The sequence below is a fragment of the Oncorhynchus clarkii genome, chromosome 4 (assembly GCF_045791955.1).
Source record: "Oncorhynchus clarkii lewisi isolate Uvic-CL-2024 chromosome 4, UVic_Ocla_1.0, whole genome shotgun sequence".
Lineage (NCBI taxonomy): Eukaryota > Metazoa > Chordata > Actinopteri > Salmoniformes > Salmonidae > Oncorhynchus > Oncorhynchus clarkii.
In genome coordinates this window covers 46,712,792-46,736,146 of record NC_092150.1, presented here as the reverse complement: position 1 = coordinate 46,736,146, position 23,355 = coordinate 46,712,792, and the positions used below count along the sequence as shown (strand labels likewise).

Here is a 23,355-nt window from a genome sequence, read left to right as displayed (position 1 = left end):
TGTACAATATTACGTATTGTATCCTTAAAAATATATACTTTACCTTGTAGCTTACCTATAAAATGGGCTGATGGTGAAGTAGACATGCTTGGATATTCATATCACAAAATATATAAATAAGCTCTCCACAATGAATTTCAATAGAAAACTTGAAAAAATAGACAAGATCATGCAACCATGGAGAGCTAAATACTTGTCTATTTATGGAAAAATTGCACTGATTAACTCTTTAGTTATATCTCAATTTACTCACTTACTTATGGCGTTGCCTACTCCTGATGATTCGTTTTTCAAATCATATGAGCAAAAAATATTTCACTTTATCTGGGACGCTAAATCAGACAAAATAAAACGAGCCTATCTATTTAATGAATATGAATTAGGTGGGTTGAGATTATTAAATATAAAAGCACTAAACTTCTCTCTAAAAGCTTCACTCATTCAAAAGTTTTATTTGAACCCTAAATGGTTCTCAAGTAGATTACTAAGAATAGATCATCCATTGTTTAAAAATTGCAGTTTTTCCTTAGTGCAGATGTCTCATTTTCGATTAATTGAAAATTATAGTTTTTTCAAAGTATCTGTCTTTTTCAAACAAGCATTGCAGAGCTGGCTACAACTTCATTTTCATCCTCCTGAAAAGATAGAACACATATTATGGCTGAACTCAAATGTGCTGGTTGATAAAATACCTGTATTTATGGGAAAGATGTTTGAAAGAGTATTTTGTTATTAAATTATATTGTAAATTGTAATGGTAGAGTTATGCCCTTCATGGAGTTATCAGAATTGTACGGGAAGGTAGGGAACTGGTAGGGAACTGGTCTGACTGACCAATATAAAGGATAAAACTGGTGGAGGAATAAAATGAGGACCAGAATGTTGACAACTGTGCCATACAGATTTCAAAATAGTTAGGAAGAGATTTTTGATGTACCGATTCCATGGTACAGGGTAAGTTGATAAGTTGATATATAAAACAACGCAAGATTCAAGACTTCGTGCTTTTCAGCTAAAATTATTATATAGAATTCTTGCCACCAACAGAATGTTGAATATTTGGGGCATAAAATCATTGAAGCTCTGCAGATTTTGTTGTGAGGACACAGAATCAATAGACCATTTATTTTGGTATTGCCCTCAGGTAGCCTGTTTCTGGTCTCAGGTTCAGGAATGGCTGAAAATGCATAGAAATGATCTAAAATTGACCCTAGAAATATTACAGTCAGGAGATCTGGAGAGACCGGGTCAATCAATTGCTAATATACTAATACTCTTAGTAAAAGTATTTATCTTCAACACGCAATCTGTAGATTCTATTCGATTAGATAGATTGAAATTGTACATTAAACATCATAGCATAGTTGAAAGATATGTGTTTCGCAGAAACATGAAGTGGGTGGCCAGCAGAGATAGATGGGATGGGCTGAGGGAAGCTGAGGCTTGGTATGTGGAATTGGAGACAAGTGGGAGTGGAGTTGATGTGTGAGAGAAAGAATGATGGTCAAAAGATGAAGGGGGAAAAAAGTCTAAATAAAACATAAGAAAAGTACATTTGAATTGCACTAAGTGGCAGTGTGTTTACAACTAATGCCGGTTTGCATGAGGCTGATGCCGTGCAGGTGCATATATGCATATACACGCATATACACACACACTCTCATTCAAATAAACACATACAAGAACACACACATACATGTAATAGTGCCAGACATGCACACAAACATATAAAGAAGGCATTGCTGTTATGATTTCAGTTGTCCTTGATGTCCTTTGTTTTAAATTTATTTATTTGCATTGTTGTTTGCTATTTTCTTCTGTCTTTTCCTTTTTTCTCTTTAGTTCCTTCTCTTGGTTGTTGGTGCATTGGGGGGGTTCTTGTTGGGGGGTGGGGAATGGAATTCATTTTATTTTTTCGGGGGCGACTGTGGGAGGGGTCTCAAATGGTTGAGGGACAGCTATTGCGGAACTGTGGGAGGGTTCGGGTTTCACAAGTTTGTGATCATGAAAAAGGAAACTATGACATATTTTATATCACTATCATGCACACGCACCCTCACACATAAAGATGGCTCTGTTGCGGAAAGACTGATACATGTTTGATAGTGTCTTGATGCTGTATTGTTTGTCCTTCATGTTCTAATACTTTAATGTTACCCCTTCCTTGTGTTGTTTGTAATAAATTATAAAAAAAATATAAAAAATTAAAAGACAGGGAAATGCGTCCGGGGGAAAAAGTTTGGCCAGGTTCTGTTCTGACTGGAGGAAACACTGGGGGAGTGCTTGAGTTCGCATCGAAGAGAAAAGTTTGTCCGGCTCATCTAGATATTCCTCATGTTACATTAGCATAGCATGCCTCAAACATAAATTGTCTGCCACAGTGAAATGTGCTGCTTCTATGTGAATTACTGAGGTGGAATGCACCTAATTTCAAACGGTTTGTTCGAAAATCATATAGAATTGACAAGTTGAAACATAACCTGCAGATAATTAGCAGGCAGTGTGTCTTGGATTGAGGGAAGCGCAGGTTAACTGTCCTGTTGCGTAACAATACATTTATAGCGAATTCTGACATCACGCACATAAGAAAAATCACATGGTGAGACTGTGACGCATACAACCAATACAAAAAATGTACATGAATTATAATCCACAAAATAATTAAAATGTCCTCCTGCTGAAGGAGTATTTTCCTGCAGTGAAAAACTGGGTCAAATTAAGCTACACAGACTTAGCCTTATGGAGATAACATGGGAGTGAGTGAGTTGCCATATGGCTGGGTGCGATATGGTCAAAATATCATAATGGTATTTCAAAACAATTGGACGGTATGACAGTATTTATGTTTTTTAATAAAAGTTTAAAATAACATTTGCTCTATGAGTAGTGAGTGACCCTAGGGAGGAAACACAGTCTAAGTGATTTCAATGGGTCTTTCTCCATTCCGGTTCAATTCAACAAAACATTTTTTTTGCATTTTCATCCATTTCTGCATTTCCTGCACTCATTTGAGATCATTTCCACACTGCCACGTAGGGCTGCACAAATTGGGCAAACAACCTAGGCCTTATTTTTTACCAAATGTTGCAATTACGATTTGACTTCTGATTTCGAGCAAAACACTTGGGTGAACTGTTGGAATAATGGAAATACAACTATTATTCTAATTCCATACTTAGTATAAAATAATGGGCACTTTGAATAGTGTTTGACATGACAAATGCCAGGGAGGAGTTTTTTTTATGTTTTATTTAACCTTTATTTAACTAGGCAAGTCAGTTAAGAACAAATTCTTATTTACAATGATGGGCTACCCCGGCCAAACCCGGACAATGCTGGGCCAATTGTGCGTGACCCTATGGGACTCCCAATCACAGCCGGATGTGATACAGCCTGGATTCGAACCAGGGACTGTAGTGACTCCTTTTGCACTGAGATGTAGTGCCTCAGACCGCTGCGCCACTCAGGAGCCCTTACTGTGAGAGGGTAGGAACGAAAGTGTTGACGACAAATTTTTCCTAGTGGACCCTATAATCTTTGGCTACATTGAATGTTATTTCATGAAGCTACCATATTCTTGCTTCTCGTATTCCGCTTTGATTTAGGTCTGTGTGAAAAGCGGCATGGAGAGAGAGAGCACGGAGAGAGATGACTCAAGTAGCGAACTAAACTATAGAAATGGATGTTACACACAGCGTATAACATTTAACAAACCAAACCTTCAAATACCGTTATAGAAGGTAAACTAAAAACCCAAACTGGTCCGTGAATCAATATCGTAAAATACAGTATACTGCCCAGCCCTAGGATGCCACATCTGCCCATGCTGCAGAGCTGTCTGCCGAAATCACTATTTTAGTAGTTCTAAGGCATACTTTCAAGTCTGCTACAACTATCAATTGGGTATTAGAGCTAAACTTCCCAAACTGTCTCTATCCCTCTCATCGCTGTGTTGTGTACATTCCTCTCTCATGCGGCCTGTGTGCAGTGCCGGGAAGAATAGGAGCATAGGATTCTGGTCATTGTAGTTAATTACCAAATAGTCTACGCTGAACTAGGTTGACTATTTGCCTATTGAAAACTACAACTCCCTACAGCATCCCACAGTTCGTTCTTGATTTGTGATCTTGATTTGTGTCTCTCCTGCTTAATAGCATTTCTCTCTAGAGAAACGGTGCATTGAGGTCACATAAAAAAAATACTAAATGGAAATCAAGTGATTGAACAGACATTGGACACTATTTAAAGACACTATTTAAAATAAATTAACATTTTACAAACTTGTTGTTAGATGGTTCCTCACCATGAACGTAGTCCATGGGCCAGGAGAAACTGTAATCCATGGTTCAGTACTCTTTAAACAGCAGTTACAAACTTCAGCTTATATTTAGCCATGCTAGCTAAAAATCTATGGAAGTAATGGGGGCATATGAGCATGTTTTTTATGGACACTTTTAAAGGTGCAATATTGAGTAATCACATTTCCTGGTTGCTAAAATTTGAATAGTTTTCAAAATTTCAGTTTGTGACAAAACAAGCAATGTATTGTGTAGATAATCATTGTACCATCTAAGATGTGAAATGTCTTTTCAAAAACCACAAATACTGTATTTTCAGCTGTTTGAAGCTGTTGTACAAAACCAAAAGTAAAAGACACAAAAACAGAAATAGTGCTCACAGAACAGATCAACAGCTTCTTAGGACTAGCTTTCAATAAGAATGACAGATCTATAACTCGCATTTCAATGTGAATTTGGTCGAGTCGCCCAAAAAGTTACATATTGCAGCTTTAAGTAACATCAAACCAAATATAGAGTTGATTTCAGGTCATTTTGACATGCCTCCATCACTTCCATTGATTTTAGCTAGAGGTAGCTAAACTTAATTGAAGCTTGTAATGGCTGTTTAAAGATAACCAAACTATGGATTACAATTTCACCTGGCCCATAGACTACTTTCAGGGTGAGGAACCATCTAACATCAAGTCGTAAAATAGTGTTACACCGTATCCAAATCGGCCGTGCGCGTGCACCATCATGCACAAATTGATTTTGTCCCCCCCACACCAAACGCCATCACGACACGCAGATTGAAATATCAAAACAAACTCTGAACCAATTATATTAATTTGGTTGAAAAGGCTGAAAAGCATTAAACATTTATGGAAATTTAGCTAGCTAGCTTGCAGTTGCTAGCTAATTTGTCCCATTTAGCTAGCTTGCTGTTGCTAGCTAATTTGTCCTGGGATATAAACATTGAGTTGTTATTATTATACCTGAAGATCCTCTACTCCGACAATTAATCCACACATAAAACCAAATTGTTTCTAGTCATGTCTCCTCCTTCCAGGCTTTTTCCCTCTTTGGACTTTATATAGCGATTGGCATCTAACTTTCATAGTTACCATGACGACCGACCTAACTCAGTTCATCTTTCAATCACCCACGTGGCTATAACCAATGAGGAGATAGCACGTGGGTATCTGCTTCTATAAACCAATGAGGAGAGGCAGGACTTGCACCGCGTTCAGCATCACAAATAGAACTGACTTCTATTTTAGCGCTTCGCAATGCAGACGCTCATTGGCGCGGGAGCAGTGTGGGTGCAATAATTGACTAACATGTATTTTTAAAGTGATTTTGCAATGCTCACACACACACGTGACGCGAGCGGTATAGTCAGCATGTTTGATAATTAGAACCTGAGTAAGAACTCGACGGACACTATGAAAGCTTAAACCAAGTTTATTTTTCCCAAAAGATCAAACAGCTGAACAGACAAAAACATGTTTACTAGAGAGCTGGTATTTGTACCCCCCTTTGGGTGGAGTCTCCTCCTTCTCACTAAACATGGTATCTTTATTGCTAGGCAGGAAACTAAGTGATACGGGCAATAAACTTTTCTTTTTCCCTTAACGTGACCTAACCTTGACCCCCTTCATCACTAATTCACGGCTCTCTCCCCTTATCAATGCCTGCCATATGTGATCGCTATCCCTACACTCAGTACATTTCAAGCTTAATTGCACCCACCATATACCTTCCCCCTACAGATAACCATTAAGCTCTGGTGTAGCCCCTCGGCTATGGCACCCATCAGGTCTCTATTATAACTAATGATTAATAACATTTCAAATTCAGAAATCCAAACCCATCAATAGTGAACTACTTTAACTCTAATGACCTGGCTTGAATCTATATAAGCAGGGCAAGCCGATCATGAGATTTCTTCCACTCCAATTTCTCTCCATGCAAAACAGATTTGGGATCAATTGTCTCGGTCTTCACCCTGTACATGAGAAGCTGGAAAGCATTGGATCTGTGTAAGCATGAGATAATTGGAGTTTATTTTCACCATGCTTCTTTCACCAGCCCTTCTAATTTAACTCCATGAGGAGGAGTAGAGTGTATCAAGTGTATCCTTCAGGGGAGAAAGAGAGGTAGAGAATTGGCCCTCAGCTCCCATAGGGCTGCTAGCGGTGGAGCGGCTGAACAAGTCTTTTAATGTCTTTCCCGGGCAGACAGGCCACTTTCTCACAAGGCCACCTTCTCATGACTGATGGCCCTCCCTGACAGGCTCAGCAGAGTGGAGTCCTCCGTCCCATCACAACATGGATGTGGGGGTTTCCTGTCTGCCTTGGCTTTCCCTCAAAACAATGCCAGTCCTCTGGGAGTTATTACTAATCCAGCCTTAAAGGGATAGTTCTGGATTTTGGCAATGAAGCCTTGTATATATTTCCCCAGAGTCAGATAAACTGGTGGATAAGAGGTAGTTTCACAAGGAAATGCTAATTAGCATTAACGCAATGATTGGAAGTTTATAGGAACAGCTAGCATACTAGCACTTCGGCAGAGGCTTGTGTTTGCAATCATGACTGGAAATCAAGGTTTGTCCACCCGCCTCTTGAGGATTGACCACAAGTTCTCAATGGGATTAAGGTCTGGGGAGTTTCCTGGCCATGGACCCAAAATATCTGTTTTTTTCCTCTAGCCACTTAGTTTTGTCTTATGGCAAGGTGCTCCATCATGCTGGAAAAGGCATTGTTCGTCACCAAACTGTTCCTGGATGGTTGGTAGAAGTTGCTCTCGGAGGATGTGTTGGTACCATTCTTTATTCATGGCTGTGTTCTTAGGCAAAACTGTGCGTGAGCCCACTCCCTTGACTGAGAAGCCAAGGGGATTCATCAGAGAAAATGACTTTACCCCAGTCCAATCCCTGTACCTTTTGCAGAATATCAGTCTGTCCCTTATGTTTTTCCTGGAGAGAAGTGGCTTCTTTGCTGCCCTTCTTGACACCAGGCCATCCTCCAAAAGTCTTTGCCTCACTGTGTGTGCAGATGCACTCACCCCTGCCTGCTGCCATTCCTGAGCAAGCTCTGTACTGCTGGTGCCCCGATCCCGCAGCTGAATCAACTTTAGGAGACGGTCCTGGCGCTTGCTGGACTTTCTTGGGCGCCCTGAAGCCTTCTTCACAACAATTGAACAGCTCTCCCCTTGAAGTACTTGATGATCCGATAAATGGTTGATTTAGGTGCAATCTTACTGTGCAATCTTATCCTTGCCTGTGAAGCCCTTTTTGTGCAAAGCAATGACATGTGTTTCCTTGCAGGTAACCATAGTTGACAGAGGAAGAACAAAGGTTTCAAGCACCACCCTCCTTTTGAAGCTTTCAGTCTGTTATTCAAACTCAATCAGCATGACAGAGTGATCTCCAGCCTTGTCCTCGTCAACACTCACACCTGTGTTAACGAGAGAATCACAGACATGATGTCAGCTGGTCCTTTTGTGGCGGGGCTGAAATGCAGTGGAAATGTTTTTTGGGGAGTCAGTTCATTTGCATTGCAAAGAGGGACTTTGCAATTATTTGCAATTCATCTGATCACTCTTCATAACATTCTGGAGTATAAGCAAATTGCCATCATACAAACTGAGGCAGCAGACTTTGTGAAAATGTATACTTGTGTCATTCTCAAAACTTTTGGCCACGACTGTATATGATGATTTAACTGTCAATCTCTGCCAAATGGATGAATATGAGAAACAAAAATAATTGTAATTTAAAAACAGATTTGAAACCAATACTATTTATAACATAGGCTAAACACTATACATGAAGCCATTACCGTTCATTATACCTTGTTCCCCGTCTACGGCGGCTATACCATGCATATAAACTGAGAAGGGTGTAATTGCGGCCTGCATTCCTGCATGTGGGCAATTTATACTTATATTGGTCAATTTTTAAGCTCGGGCCCCCGGTACACAGATGGGAGACGGGGGCACTCCAGTACAATAGGTGGTGAAAATGCACCATAACGTTGGATGCCAACTGCCGATAAACCCCGCAGAAGAAGATGAAGAGGCAGGGGTGACAACGGTAGCTAGCTGGCTAGGATACCGGAAGACAGTGTCTTTCCACCTGTTGGGCACTGCTTTCCCCCATAATTCTATTAAAGACGGCGAGAACAGGTGTTCTGCAGGCTGGAGCAAAAGACACTATGTTAGCTAGCTATCTAGAACTCCGTTACACAGCAGGCGGGATAGGTAGCTATCTAGGACCGTGTCCTCCTCCCCGAAAAACTCTGATAATACTTTTATTTCCATTTTGACACACATTTTAACCACATAGACAATTAGGGGAAATCCAGAATATCAAAAGTGTCACACAAGCATGAAGATGGCATACTCGAGGGGTGGGGGGTTCATGCAGGAACCAATGGGATGCTTGGGGGCGTTCCGAATTGTGTGCCACAATCCCACACTATTGTAAAAACAATTTTTTATCTTTCTCCGTTCATTGCTCTGCATGATGAATTGCCATGCCCGGCTGTGCGCGACATATCGGGCTAAATCTATGTATTGGTGTTGCAGTGTTGACGATGAGCTGACAGGGTTAACCTGCTGCCTTGTAGCTTCTGACATAACTGGTGCAATGAATTCAGATTATTGGGAGATCAACCGAACTCTTTCATTTCCCAACCCATTTAATTTCCCAACCCAAAAAATTGGCAATAAAATAATAAAACCAAAAGCTTACCTTGACTTTGAAGAGTTCTAGTGTTGGATAAGCCAAAGTCAGCTAGCTAACATAAAATCCCTCTCTGTGTGTGCCAGGTGTTTGAGTAGGCTAAACTAAACTACTAAATAAATAAATAAATACAACAAAATATAGCTCTCTAGCTCTTTCGCTTCTCCTTAATTTTGGAAGAAATGTTATTGCTCAAAACTGTCTTTCTTTGAGTCAACTACTCACCACATTTTATGCACTGCATTGCTTGCTAGCTGTAGCTTATGCTTTCAGTACTAGATTCATTCTCTGATCCTTTGATTGAGCGGACAACTTGTCAGTTCATGCTGCAAGAGCTCTGATAGGTTGGAGGATGTCCTCTGGAAGTTGTCATAAATACTGTGTAAATCTATGGAAGGGGGTGAGAACCAAGAGCATCCTATTTTTGTATTGAAGGCCATGTACCCAGGGGAGGACAGAAGCTAGCTGTCCTCCGTGCTGCTGAGGCTACTATAGACCTTCATTGCAAAACAGTGTGTTTTAATAAATTATTTGGTGACGTGAATATATTTGGTGTTGTTTAATCTCAAAATAACTTTTTAAATGTTCCAATATTTTTATGAAATTCTCTGAGGAGGATGGCCCTCCACTTCATCCTCTGAGGAGCCTCCACTGAAAGGAACCGTAGGCCAACCATGTGGCTAAATTAACTTGGCTAGAGAGAAGCTAGAGAGTTTTAGGCTAACCTAGGCTGTATGCTATAATTGCACTTTGCCCTATTTGTAGGCTATTGTAGGCTTCTAGTTGGGCTAATAATGGACACAAATTAATAACTGAAATGTTTTACAGCAGCCATATTCGCCTTCATGACACGTGGGAGGATGCAGCTAAATAGTGACAGATTAACTTGATCAAATCCACACTTTGAGTGTTCCATTTTGCTACACTAACATTGACTATGTTGAATTTTGGGGGGGATGGACGCACGCCAGTTCATGTAGGCTAACATGTCCTTCTATAAGTACCTAGGGCTTTTCACTTTCACAACAACCCCAATGGCTGTTGTGAACGTGCAATTTTTTTTTATGTAGTTCTGTCCTTGAGCTGTTCTTGTCTATTAATGTTCTGTATTATGTCATGTTTCATGTTTTGTATGGACAACAGGAAGAGTAGCTGCTGCTTTTGTGCCAGCTACTGGGAATCCTAATAAAACACCAAATTACCAATACCAAAGCTATGGATGTCATTCCAAAGCAATTTACTTTGACCGCGCAAAGCAGAAACACATTTCACTGGGAACACATTCATTTGAAAAGAACTGGATAAAAAATAAGTAGGCTACTAATGTTCTCGTTACGGCAAGATCACACGCCCCCTCTGACAAAACAGTTTCACAGTGTTACAGTAGCCACGCAAATTGCCTTGCCAAGTGATTAACCCTCTTTTCACATGGCTACAAAACGAGGCTAAACTGTGGTAGCAAAGTGTTGCCTCGCATTCCAGATTATGTCTGACTGCACAGACTGACCTTGCTGCTGAATGGGAAAATAGTAATGAATGGACACCATTCGTATAGGCTTTACTGCTCGAGTTGACAAGAGGACAGCAGAACTCACCTTGCCGCAGACGAATAAAGTAGGTGTCTTTTCCATGGCAGTCCCGGGCCGATACAAGTGTCAAATCCAACCAGTTTCCCTGGCTACCGGTGGTAGTCGTACGTATCTCCTGGTCAGGAATTTAACGAACAACGCAGTTTAGAATTTATCAGACGGGAAACGTTAACCAACCATCCGTAAGCACGCTGCGTTGAGCAGACTATTTCAGAAACGGAGTAAATGAGCTCTTAATACTCTGGTTTTCCACTATGGTCATTTTAGCACCGTTCTCGTTCCGCTGCTACGACCGGGAAACGTAACAGACAGCAATACTACATAGGCCCCTCTCCTTTACAGTATGGGAGTGTGCAGCCAAGAAAGTTTTTATCAAAATGTCTACTGCTCTCTACAGGGCAATGTCAAAGCTGCAGTTCAACACTATAGCTCTAGCACAACCCTATAGATCAGCGTTTCCCAAACTAGGTTTTGTTTTTTTGCCCTAGCACTACACAGCTGATTAAAATAATCAAAGTTTGGTGATGAGTTGGTTATTTTAATTAGCTGTGTAGCGCTTGGGGAAAAAACGAAATGTGCACCCAGGGGGAGCCCAGGACGGAGTTTGTGAAACCCTGCTATAGAGCACAAATGCTTGTTGAAATATGTACAGTGACACTAAATGTTTTATTTTTTAAAGGTCCAATGCAGCCGTTTTTATCTCAATATCAAATCATTTCTCGGTAACAATTACAAATTAAGATAATACCCTTTTAGTGTAAGAGCTGTTTGAAAAGACCACCTGAAATTGCAGCCTGTTTTGGTGGGATGGCGTTTTGACTTTTACTTACATTACTGTAAAAAATATATATATATTAAACTGGTCAACAAGAAACAAAAATAACTTATTAGCAGAGAGCAATTTTTCAAGCAAGACTTTTGCTAGGACTGTCTTGGGAGTGGAGAGGAGAAAACTAAAAGTTAGCTGTTATTGGCTGAGAAATTTCTCTCTTTCTTATTGGTGTATTAACTAATTAATTGCCTGGTGATATCACCAGGGTGTGCCAAAACGCCATCCCACCAAAACAGGCTGCAATTTCAGGTGGTCTTTTCAAACAGCTCTTACACTAAAAGGGTATTATCTTAATTTTCACAATTGTGGAAATATATATAAAACACAGGAAATCAAGTTTTTCCATTGCCTTTAAATAAACAATAGTATGACAGGGTAGGAAACAAAAAGTTGGTCAGTGTTTCCAAAGGGACCTTTATTAGTGGGGAATATTTAAAATGGTATAAAATCATGCCCTTACAGTGTACACCTGTCCAGATGAGTGCTTTGTCCCTAAAGGTCATGTGTAGGCTAAACTGTGCTGTGAACGTTTGTGGTGTGGCCCACTGTTTGTTTATTTGTGCCAGTGGTTTGTTTAAATATGACAATATCCAAATGTTTGTTTAATCTCAGTTACGGATCCCGTAGTCAACTCTTCACTGTTAACGTTGAGACTGGTGTTTTGCGGGTACTATTCAATGAAGCTGCCAGTTGAGGACTTGTGAGGCGTCTGTTTCTCAAACTAGACACTCTAATGTACTTGTCCTCTTGCTCATTTGTGCACCGGGGCCTCCCACTCCTCTTTCTATTCTGGTTAGAGACAATTTTCGCTGTTCTATGAAGGGAGTTGCACACAGCGTTGTACCAGATCTTCAGTTTCTTGGCAATTTCTCATATGGTATAGCCTTCATTTCTCAGAACAAGAATAGACTGACGAGTTTCAGAAGAAAGTACTTTGTTTCTGGCCATTTTGAGCCTGTATTCAAACCCACAAACGCTGATGATTCTATCCAACTTATTATGTGACTTGGTAAGAAGAAAAAAATACTACTGAACTTATTTAGGTTTGCCATAATAAAAGTGTTGAATACTTATTGACTCAAGCTTAATTTTTTTTATTAATTCGTAATAATTTCCAAAAACATAATTTATTGCAATAATACATCTATCTGTATGTTGACACACATGGTCAATTGACAGAACATAAAAAGAGCCTTTGACAACAAGTACTGTTCACATGTAATAAATAAAGTAATAAATTAACAAATGCATCACAACAAAAGACTGGTCAAATTTATATTAAATTACACACACATACTGTACTTACGCACAGACACAAACACACTCACTCTTACAGGCACACACACAGAAGCAATGCTTATTCATCTTATTCATCCACAATCTTCAAGTTTGTTTTGAGATGAACAACGATACTGATATATATTACTCAATTAAAGTCAATAGAATGATTTGAAATAATTAATGATGTACTGTATTTAATATATACTATGTACATAAAATAAATTATTTAAGGGTGGAGGGAAATACAGTTACACCCGAAACGACACTTCTCACTTCCACTACACTGTATACTGTATGTTATCATCTGAATATTCAAAATATTTTGATGACTTGCGCTTCATATGAATCTATGTGTATATATAATACATATCATGTTTTCAAGACTGATATATCTACTGATCTGAATAAATATAGATAGCAAGACAGATACACAGTACTGTAAATACAGAATGCTAAAACATACATGGCTAAATATACACAAGACAGCACTTTGCAATCCATATTGCATTTCATACAGATAACATATTGGAACAGTGCTATTTTCAATAGGTTTCTGTAATGTGATATGTCGATAGTGTCAGGTGGATGGATGATGATGACAGTTGCCGCTGAAAAATGCTTGGGTGAGAGGGGACGACTTCTTCTCCCTCTCAGATTGGTTGGATGAGAATGGATGACGAACAGAGGACGTCCTTCTCTCCTCCTTTTGCCTCTTGGTCAGACGCTCCTCCAGCTCTAGTCGAACTTGTAGCTGTGGTCATTGCGGTCGGTGTGTTCTCTGGAGAGACAGACGTGTGGAGAGATGAGAATAAGACTGATTCAGACTCCTTTAGGTGACAATGATTTACCAGTGTCCCCAACCTTAAACACCTGACGTATCATAAACCACATCCTTCTGTACTACAGCATGTACTCACACAACAACAAAAAAGACAGAAAGTAATGTTGAACAGGATATGCTATAAAACAAGAAGAGAACCATAATGGTGAACTATATCTTTTAACAGTAATTTTAGCACTTTAATTACCTTTCTAATATACGGTAATTGCGTAGAATGTCTATTCAAAAGGAAAGCAAAGACTTCTTCATCTGGTCGGCTAGCTTTCATCAAATCTTGCAAAAATTATTCAGAACAATTTGTAAAAAAACAACAACAGCAATCTAGGACAGGGGAGCACAACTCAGGCCTTAGGGTTCTGCAGTCTTGCTGCTTTTGTTTTTCCCTGGTACTTGATGTCACAGATTCCCAGGTAGAAGTCGGTCTGTAGTTCAAAGGGCTTGAGGACTGAGGCTATGCACCCCTGATATGGAATAAGTGGTGTCCATTGTCAGAGACTATCACAGCAGGGTCATATCAGCCACTAAATCTGGACAATATGTCATGGCAGGTCATAACATAGGGAGAGAATGATCATAAGGTTGTCTGATGTAATGTTTTTATTACATCGACATGATTGAGGCACAGGAGTGGCAGGTACGTCATGCATATAAATCTTCAGTAACAACCTCATAATGCATTCATTATAATGACATAATACATGTTATAAAATGTCTTCACAGCTGATGTCAGTTTACCTAAACAATAGCTTCTTTAATGACATGTTTTAAATCAGTTTCCATAAGCTGATATATTTGACCGCAACTGTATATGCTTGATATGTCATTTGTTTGATAATGTGATCATTGAAATGTAGAATTTGGTTGCTCATAGCACAAGTTTGTCCGAGGGTATTCCTCGTAAATGGGTATGTAAATAGATACAGGAACGATCACAGAAGTGCCAGCAGGGCCTTCTAGAGTTCTAAAACATTGGTATCCTTGTAATAAAGCTGATTGAGGGAAGCTATTCCCTAAAGCTAGAGGAGGTAGCTAGGGAAGCTAGTTAAATGTCTGGGTAGCTAGCCTCATAGCTAGCTTCGTAGCTTCTACTGATGGCCTTACCCTCAGCGACAGCTTAAATTCGGATGTGCTTGGCGTCATCCAACCTGGTGATGACAAAATGAGATCACACCGGTCAACGACTGATACCTTGCATTGGCAGCCAGTGGGCAAGTAATGTGATAGTATGACAACTTTATTCATAGCCCTCTTCAAGAACATGAATAAGCATGATACAGTCTTTCATGTTCATAGGATCCCATTTGTGTCAGTCAAATAAGTAATACTGATGTCCTAGTACTACTACTGTACTAATTATACTACTAGTAATATAGTAAATTGTGTTTTTTTTACTTTAGCCTTAGATATGTGCCTGTTATTGTGTATCCGTGTTGTAAAATTCACAGAGATAAAAATGGAGTAATGGATATGTAGAAGAGGAAGGCAGGGTTATAAAGTCAAAGCAAGGAAGTGATTGGGTGGCTGTGATTGAGTCGCATGCAGGCAGGGTGAAGGATGATTGCGTGGGTGGGTAAGGGGGAGGGGTTGGGGAGTACTTACGCCCCCTCGTCTCTAAGAAGCTGCAGGAACTTAGTGACTCTGTACTCCACATCCATCTGGAGGAAGGAAGCAGGAAACCAAAGATTAACACCAGTGGTTTACAGAAGAAGAAAAAGAAGAAGACACACCTTGACAGTGCAAATATGTGGCATTATGCAGGCTCTACCGTATAAAACCGTTTGCACCACTTCTTGAGGCATGAGACCTTTCTAGCGACCATAGCTACTGGATGATGCTTGTGGTCGACTGTTCTGCAGCTGAACGATGATGAGGAGGAGGAGTGCTGATTGCCACTGACCTGCAGAGACATTTCGATTAGCATCAGGAGCTTCTTGATGCCAATCCAGACCCTCTTTCCCTTGACGTGCTGGCCGATGGTGACCCGCTCTGCATCCGTGAAGCTTCCCAGTAGCTACAAAGGATACAATGACAATGAGTAAACAAATGGCACACAAGCAAGACAGTAGCATTAGCTACTAAAATACTTAATCAATATTTACATTGTGTGTGTGTGTGTTCACTTGTTTGTTTGTGTGTGTGAGTGTGTGTGCGTACCTCTAGGGCTTCCACCAGGTGTTCTCCAGTAGAGATGTTGGGGACGTGGATGGTGGTACTGAAGGCGTCCAGCATCTCCATCTCCTGCAGCACCTCCTTACGGCTGGTGGTTCCAATGATCAACAACTTACGGCCCTTGTAGGCAGAGTAAAGCACAGACAGAGTTATACACACGTACATGCACATACTTATACGCATAGACACACAGACGGGTGTAAATAAACACATTAATATACAGTGCCTTGCGAAAGTATTCGGCCCCCTTGAACTTTGCGACCTTTTGCCACATTTCAGGCTTCAAACATAAAGATATAAAACTGTATTTTTTTGTGAAGAATCAACAACAAGTGGGACACAATCATGAAGTGGAACGACATTTATTGGATATTTCAAACTTTTTTAACAAATCAAAAACTGAAAAATTGGGCGTGCAAAATTATTCAGCCCCCTTAAGTTAATACTTTGTAGCGCCACCTTTTGCTGCGATTACAGCTGTAAGTCGCTTGGGGTATGTCACTGACAGTTTTGCACATCGAGAGACTGAATTTTTTTCCCATTCCTCCTTGCAAAACAGCTTGAGATCAGTGAGGTTGGATGGAGAGCATTTGTGAACAGCAGTTTTCAGTTCTTTCCACAGATTCTCGATTGGATTCAGGTCTGGACTTTGACTTGGCCATTCTAACACCTGGATATGTTTATTTTTGAACCATTCCATTGTAGATTTTGCTTTATGTTTTGGATCATTGTCTTGTTGGAAGACAAATCTCCGTCCCAGTCTCAGGTCTTTTGCAGACTCCATCAGGGTTTCTTCCAGAATGGTCCTGTATTTGGCTCCATCCATCTTCCCATCAATTTTAACCATCTTCCCTGTCCCTGCTGAAGAAAAGCAGGCCCAAACCATGATGCAGCCACCACCATGTTTGACAGTGGGCATGGTGTGTTTAGGGTGATGAGCTGTGTTGCTTTTACGCCAAACATAACGTTTTGCATTGTTGCCAAAAAGTTCAATTTTGGTTTCATCTGACCAGAGCACCTTCTTCCACATGTTTGGTGTGTCTCCCAGGTGGCTTGTGGCAAACTTTAAACAACACTTTTTAAGGATATCTTTAAGAAATGGCTTTCTTCTTGCCACTCTTCCATAAAGGCCAGATTTGTGCAATTTACGACTGATTGTTGTCCTATGGACAGAGTCTCCCACCTCAGCTGTAGATCTCTGCAGTTCATCCAGAGTGATCATGGGCCTCTTGGCTGCATCTCTGATCAGTCTTCTCCTTGTATGAGCTGAAAGTTTAGAGGGACGGCCAGGTCTTGGTAGATTTGCAGTGGTCTGATACTCCTTCCATTTCAATATTATCGCTTGCACAGTGCTCCTTGGGATGTTTAAAGCTTGGGAAATCTTTTTGTATCCAAATCCGGCTTTAAACTTCTTCACAACAGTATCTCGGACCTGCCTGGTGTGTTCCTTGTTCTTCATGATGCTTTCTGCGCTTTTAACGGACCTCTGAGACTATCACAGTGCAGGTGCATTTATACGGAGACTTGATTACACACAGGTGGATTGTATTTATCATCATTAGTCATTTAGGTCAACATTGGATCATTCAGAGATCCTCACTGAACTTCTGGAGAGAGTTTGCTGCACTGAAAGTAAAGGGGCTGATTTGTTAAAAAAGTTTGAAATATCCAATAAATGTCGTTCCACTTCATGATTGTGTCCCACTTGTTGTTGATTGGCAAAAGGTCGCGAAGTTCAAGGGGGCCGAATACTTTCGCAAGGCACTGTAACTCAACACCTGCATTAAGTAATGCAAACATACCAGTGTTGAACTGAACAGTGAACACTCACTTTAGGAGGAGTCTTCTTCAGCAGCACCAGCAGGGCCTGGAGAACCATGTTGGAGAAGCGAGGTCCAATGGGAACGTAGTCTAAAGGAGTGGAGCACAAAGAAATCAGAACAGTACTTCAGACAGGACCCACTAGTGTTGCTGCTGATTCCTTCAGGATTGAAGACTGGGTCTTGGCTTTAGATGCAGTGTTTTGTTTATCTGCAGCATCATTAGAAAGTTTAGAAGAGATACGAGTTTGTTGCTCCACTAGAGATGGAATTATGAGGTCCACTAGACTGAAAGGAGAATGAGGTTTCAGAGGAATGAGGAGGTAGAGAATCACCTAGGAGACGCTCAATGTCATCCACCACCACACAGCTCAGCTGAGACTTGTAGGCATCCTCGAAGATCTGAGGGAAGGAAGGCAGGGGATACAGAGTTAAATAACACAAAAAGACTGTATAATAATAAAATACAGTAGGTATTGGCAATAATCTCTTTCTTCTGCTCTTAGTTGTTATCGATACATCCAATAGGAAAAGGGGGAGACTGATAAACTGGAGAGAAGTAGCTAGTAAAGAGAGAGGGGGACCCAGGGATCGAACCACCAACTCTATGGGGCAATGCGTGGTCCAAAGTCAGCAGTGCCACAACTAGTCTACCATTCGACCAGATTCTGGCACAGTGGCCATCTCTTTCTATAAGCATGGTGCCAGCCTTACAAAGACATTAGAGTCAAAACATTTAATAAAACTGCAGGAGCATTCAACAGTATGCAGGTATCAATCTTTCTTTCATGGTGCACATCCACCTTCTTGATAGCCAGGCACTTTGAGTTTTCGGAGAAACCGATCATCTTGTCTGGGGAACAGATCTTGATGAAGGGGAACTCTGAGCTCTCCGAGATTTGGGCAGCCAGGGCCGTCTTTCCACTGTGAGGGGGTCCTAAGAGGACAGATGGACAAATAAAGACTGTTAGAGAGAGAAGGGGGAGCTGTGTGCTTAAGTGTGTGAGCTCCACCTGCATGTGCCTACGCTCACTTGCATGTGTATATGTGTGTTCGCTCACACGTGTGTGTGTGTATGTGTGTGTGGTCAGGCCTACCCTCCAGTAGCACGGCCACCAGTGGTGTGCGGTCGCTGTTCTTGGTCTGCTGCACGAGCAGCTCCCCGTCATCCAGCACACGGGTCACAGGGTCGCCCCACTTGATGATGCCGTTCATGATGTAGCTGGCGTAATCCTCCTGGTTGGAACCAAATGCCTGGGGGAGGAAGAGGGGGAGGATGAGGATAAAGAGGAGGGGGAGTTGGCAGAACTTTTTAGGATTGGAATGATAGTCAATCTCAAATGACACCCTATTCACTTTGTCTACTGTCCTACGTAAATACACATATAGTAGAGAGATACTTACTGGTTTAATGTCATTGTTCAGGGAGCCCATGAAGTCGCTTCTGGTGACCTGCAGCTTCTCGGCTCTCTCTGTGTCCACCTCCACTGTGGCTGTGGCCTGGAACCACAGAAATAAATATCAGTCTGATCTGACTGTGATATACAGTAGACTTAACAAAGGACAGAGTTATGGCAGAGATGAATAAAAGCCCCTAAAAGCACATTGCTAAGGGGTGGAGTCTAACCATGTCATGTGTGTTCAAAGATGTCAATTGGATAGTCTAAGCCAGGTATTCCCAGACTGGGGTACGCGCAATGCCATCGGGGTTCACCAAATAAAAATGTAATTCACTTTTTTTTTTAATTAAAAAATAATTAAAATAATTAAATATATATATACACACATTTTTAAACAGTCAATTTATATTTTCCAACAGGGCTATACATTTGTTTTTTTCCTCGACTGAGTAGCCTCGTTTCACTGCCGAAAATAAAATTAAACCATCTAGTGTCCGGCGAAATAACAACACAATATCAAATACAGGTAGCCTAATCAAATAATTAACATCCAATCACTTTAACCATTACTCTCTCGCGGGAATTCCACTAACTATGTAGCCAAACGCAACTGCTGTTCATTCCGTTTGTTCCAAAATTGATAAATGGTTAAAAAAAAAATGTAAGGTCCGGGTCCATAGAGACATATACCAGCGCTACTGGTATTACTGCTACTACCAGCAGTACTATACCTGCACCTGTCGACAACACAAGTTGTTCTGCTTCCACGAGCACATACAATAGCGGCATCAGAAATTCTACATTTGATGTTAGCCCAGCTAGCATGGAAACTGACAGTTGTGAATCTGATACAGCCGAAGAGTTACTGCCCCCTTACCCGGGAAAGCACCGAACAACAGACAGGGACGTTGGACCATCGAAGAGGTGCAAATATGAACTACATTGATTTGGGGTTCACTTATATTGGGAGTAGTGCCTTTCCTCACCCACAGTGTGTTATATGTGCAAAAGTACTATCTCACAACTCGATGAAACCTTCACTCTTGCGCAGACATTTAGAAACAAAACATGCCATTTTGAATAATAAGCCACAGGAGGTTCTTGAGCGAGAATGAAGATGACTTTCTAGTAGTAAGACATGTATAATAGCAACAGATACCATTAATAAGAAGGGGCAAGAAGCGTCTTATATAGTGAGCTACCTAGTGGCTAGGACAGGCAAAACACATGCTATTGTGGAGGACTTCATTCTTCCTGCTGCTGCGGATATGACTGGGACATTGCTGGGGGAAAAGGCCAAAAAGCTATACAGACAATGCCTTCATCAAACAACACTGTTTCACAACGCATCAGTGACATGGCAGGAGATGTTTTGAAACAATTACTGCTTCGCATACAAGCCAGTGAATTCTATGCGTTACAGCTGGATGAGTCAACAGACTTGGCGTGCCTGGCACAGCTCCTGGTATATGGGAGACATAGTGGAGTGGTAACGAGTGTGCAAGCAGTTGCTTCCGATGCCAATTGGGTACACTGCAGCATACACCGAGAGGCTCTTGCTGCCAAGAGAATGCCTGATAGCTTGAAAAACGTTTTGGACACTACAGTGACAATGGTTAACTTTATTAAAGCAAGGCCCCTGAACTCTTGTGTATTTTTCATTGAGAGACAAGCTTAAAGTTTTCTTTGCTGACCATAATTTTCACTTTTCTGACCGCTTGCATGATGACAAGATTCTCACACGACTGGCCGATCTCCTGAATGATCTGAATCTAGGATTACAGGGACTTTCTGCAACTATATTCAATGTGTTTGGACAAAATTGAGGCTGTGATTAATACGTTGGAGCTCTTCTCTGTCTGCATTAACAAGGACAACACACAGGTCTTTCCATCATTGTATGATTTTTTGTGTGCAAATCAACTCAAGCTTATGGACAATGTCAAATGATATATAGCGAAGCACCTGAGTGAGTTGGGTATGCAATTACGCAGGTACTTTCCCGAAACGGTTGACACAAACAACTGGATTCACTATCCCTTTCATGCCCTGCCTCCAGTCCACTAACCGATATCTGAACAAGAGAGCCTCATCGAAATTGCAACAAGCGGTTTTGTGAAAATTTAATTTAATCAGTTATGTGCATCCTTTCAAGCACACCCTTCTCATTAACCTGTGGTTATTCCCAATTTTCGATGAACAAATAAGATTTAAGATGGTTAAATAAAAGAGAAAAATTATTGATTATTATTAATTGTGCCCTGGTCCTATAAGAGCTCTTTGTCACTTCCCACGAGCCGGGTTGTGACAAAAACTCACACTCATTCTCATGTTTAATAAATGTGTAGTATGTGTGTAGCAGGCTTAGAATGAGGGCAAAAAACTAAAATTGATAGTGCGCTGACCCTGGTGCTAGAGGGGGTACACAGCTGGAGGTTGAATGTTTGAAGGGGTACGGGACTATAAAAAGTTTGGGAACCACTGGTCTAAGCGTATCATGGATGTTCATGTTTGTTGATTGGTTGGACTCTAACCTTAATGTGGCGGTTCATAGCTGTTGATTGGGCAGCTCTGACCAGTCCCTCCAGTTCAGCACCACTGTAGTTCTTGGTCCCGGCAGCCAGCTCCTTCACGTCCACATCAGGAGCCAGCAGGCCGAAGTCACGCATCTTATTAGTGTGAATGTTGAGAATCTGAACACGCCCCTTCTCATCCGGAAGACCTGAGAGGGAGGGAGGGAAGGAAGAATGAAAGTGGTAAAGATGCATTCAGGGAGGTAGAGAGGTCACTACAATAATACAAAAAAGGGTGGTGGAACATACGAAAAGGAACAACCCAGGAAATAAAGGAGAAGGCACAGAGAGATGCTCCCGAGTGGCGCAGTGGTCTAAGACTGCATCTCAGTGCAAGAGGCATCACTGCAGTACCTGGTTTGATTCCTGGCTGCATCACATCCGGCTGTGATTGGGAGTCCCATAGGGTGGCGCACAATTGGCCCAGCGTCGTCTGGGTTTGGCCAGGGTAGGCCATCATTGTAAATAAGAATCTGTTCTTAACTGACTTGCCTAGTTAAATAAAGGTTCAATTAAAAATAATTACCGATCTCCATCTTGACCTCAAACCTGCCAGGCCTCATCAAAGCATCATCTATCAGGTCAGGCCTGTTGGTCATCCCTGTGGGAAAAATAAATAGTGTAAGGTGGATATAAATATAAAGATGGAGTTACTAGTTAAACCAGAGTCATGTATTCATCTCTGGTGCTTAATGTAAGATTGGTATCTTTACCTCAAATTACATCTATAAAAACTGACACCTGTTCAGCAAAGTTCAACAACTATAACAGGTATTATATTATAGGACAGCGTACCACTACCTACAGTACCTATGACCAGTATGTTATACACCATAGTGCCCTCAAAGCTCATCGATAAGCTAAGGACCCTGGGAAAAAACTCCTCCCTCTGCAACTGGATCCTGGACTTCCTGGCGGGCAGCCCCCAGGTGGTAAGTGTAGGTAACAACACATCTGCCCCACACTGATCCTCAACACAGGAGCCCCTCGGGATGCGTGCTCAGTCCCCTCCTGTACTCCCTGTTCACTCATGACTGCACGTCCAGGCACGACTCCAACACCATTCATTAAGTTTGCTGATCACACATCAGTGGTAGGCCTCATCACCGACAACGACGAGACAGCCTATATGGAGGAGGTCAGAGACCTGGCCATGTGGTGCCAGGACAACAACCTCTCCCTCAACGTGATCAAGACTAAGGAGATGATTGAGGACTACAGGAAAAAGAGGACAGAGCACGCCCCCATTCTCATCGACAGGGCTGTAATGGAGCAGGTTGAGAACTTCATGTTCCTTGGTGTCCACATCACCAAGCACACCAAGACAGTTGTGAAGAGGGCACGACAAAATCTATTCCCCCTCAGGAGACTGAAAAGATTTGGCATGGGTCCTCAGATCCTCAATAGGTTCTACAGCTGAACCATCGAGAGCATGCTGACTGGTTGCATCACTATCTGGTATGGCAACTGCTCGGCCTGCGACCACAAGGCACTACAGAGGGTAGTGCGTACGGCCCAGTACCTCACTGGGGCCAAGCTTTCTGCCATCCAGGACTTCTAAACCATGCGGTGTCAGAGGAAGGCCCTAACAATTCTCAAAGACTCCAGCCACCCTAGTCAAAGACTGTTCTCTCTGCTACCACATGGCAAGTGGTACCGAAGCACCAAGTCTAAATCCAAGAGGCTTCTTAACAGCTTCTACCCCCAAGCCATAAGACTGCTGGACATCTAATCAAAAGGCCACCCACACTATTTGCATTGCCCCCCCCCCCCCCGCTTTTATTCTGCTGCTACCATCTGTTGGTATTATCTATGCATAGTCA

At 41.5% G+C, this 23,355-nt stretch overlaps 2 protein-coding genes across 4 annotated transcripts in view; both read right to left on the bottom strand.

Annotated features, from left to right (window-relative positions):
* LOC139406902 (uncharacterized) overlaps positions 1 to 23,355 on the bottom strand; it is a 624,715-nt gene that overhangs the window by 486,602 nt on the left and 114,758 nt on the right. The gene's annotated exons all lie outside the window — the stretch shown is intronic.
* Positions 12,532 to 23,355, bottom strand: part of LOC139406900 (vesicle-fusing ATPase-like) — a 43,470-nt gene continuing 32,646 nt past the window's right edge. For 2 of the 3 annotated variants that reach the window (XM_071150037.1, XM_071150039.1), the window contains 11 exons: positions 22,059 to 22,133; positions 21,494 to 21,681; positions 18,964 to 19,059; positions 18,657 to 18,813; positions 18,363 to 18,496; positions 17,895 to 17,961; positions 17,571 to 17,650; positions 15,725 to 15,859; positions 15,468 to 15,581; positions 15,170 to 15,225; positions 12,532 to 13,507 (listed from right to left, as the gene is read on the bottom strand). In XM_071150037.1, coding sequence (XP_071006138.1) covers positions 13,465 to 13,507; positions 15,170 to 15,225; positions 15,468 to 15,581; positions 15,725 to 15,859; positions 17,571 to 17,650; positions 17,895 to 17,961; positions 18,363 to 18,496; positions 18,657 to 18,813; positions 18,964 to 19,059; positions 21,494 to 21,681; positions 22,059 to 22,133 — 1,145 coding nt within the window. In that variant the 3' untranslated portion in view covers positions 12,532 to 13,464. Of the gene's footprint in view, positions 13,508 to 14,671; positions 14,716 to 15,169; positions 15,226 to 15,467; positions 15,582 to 15,724; positions 15,860 to 17,570; positions 17,651 to 17,894; positions 17,962 to 18,362; positions 18,497 to 18,656; positions 18,814 to 18,963; positions 19,060 to 21,493; positions 21,682 to 22,058; positions 22,134 to 23,355 lie in introns of all 3 variants that reach the window. The other variant, XM_071150038.1, reaches the window with a different exon arrangement.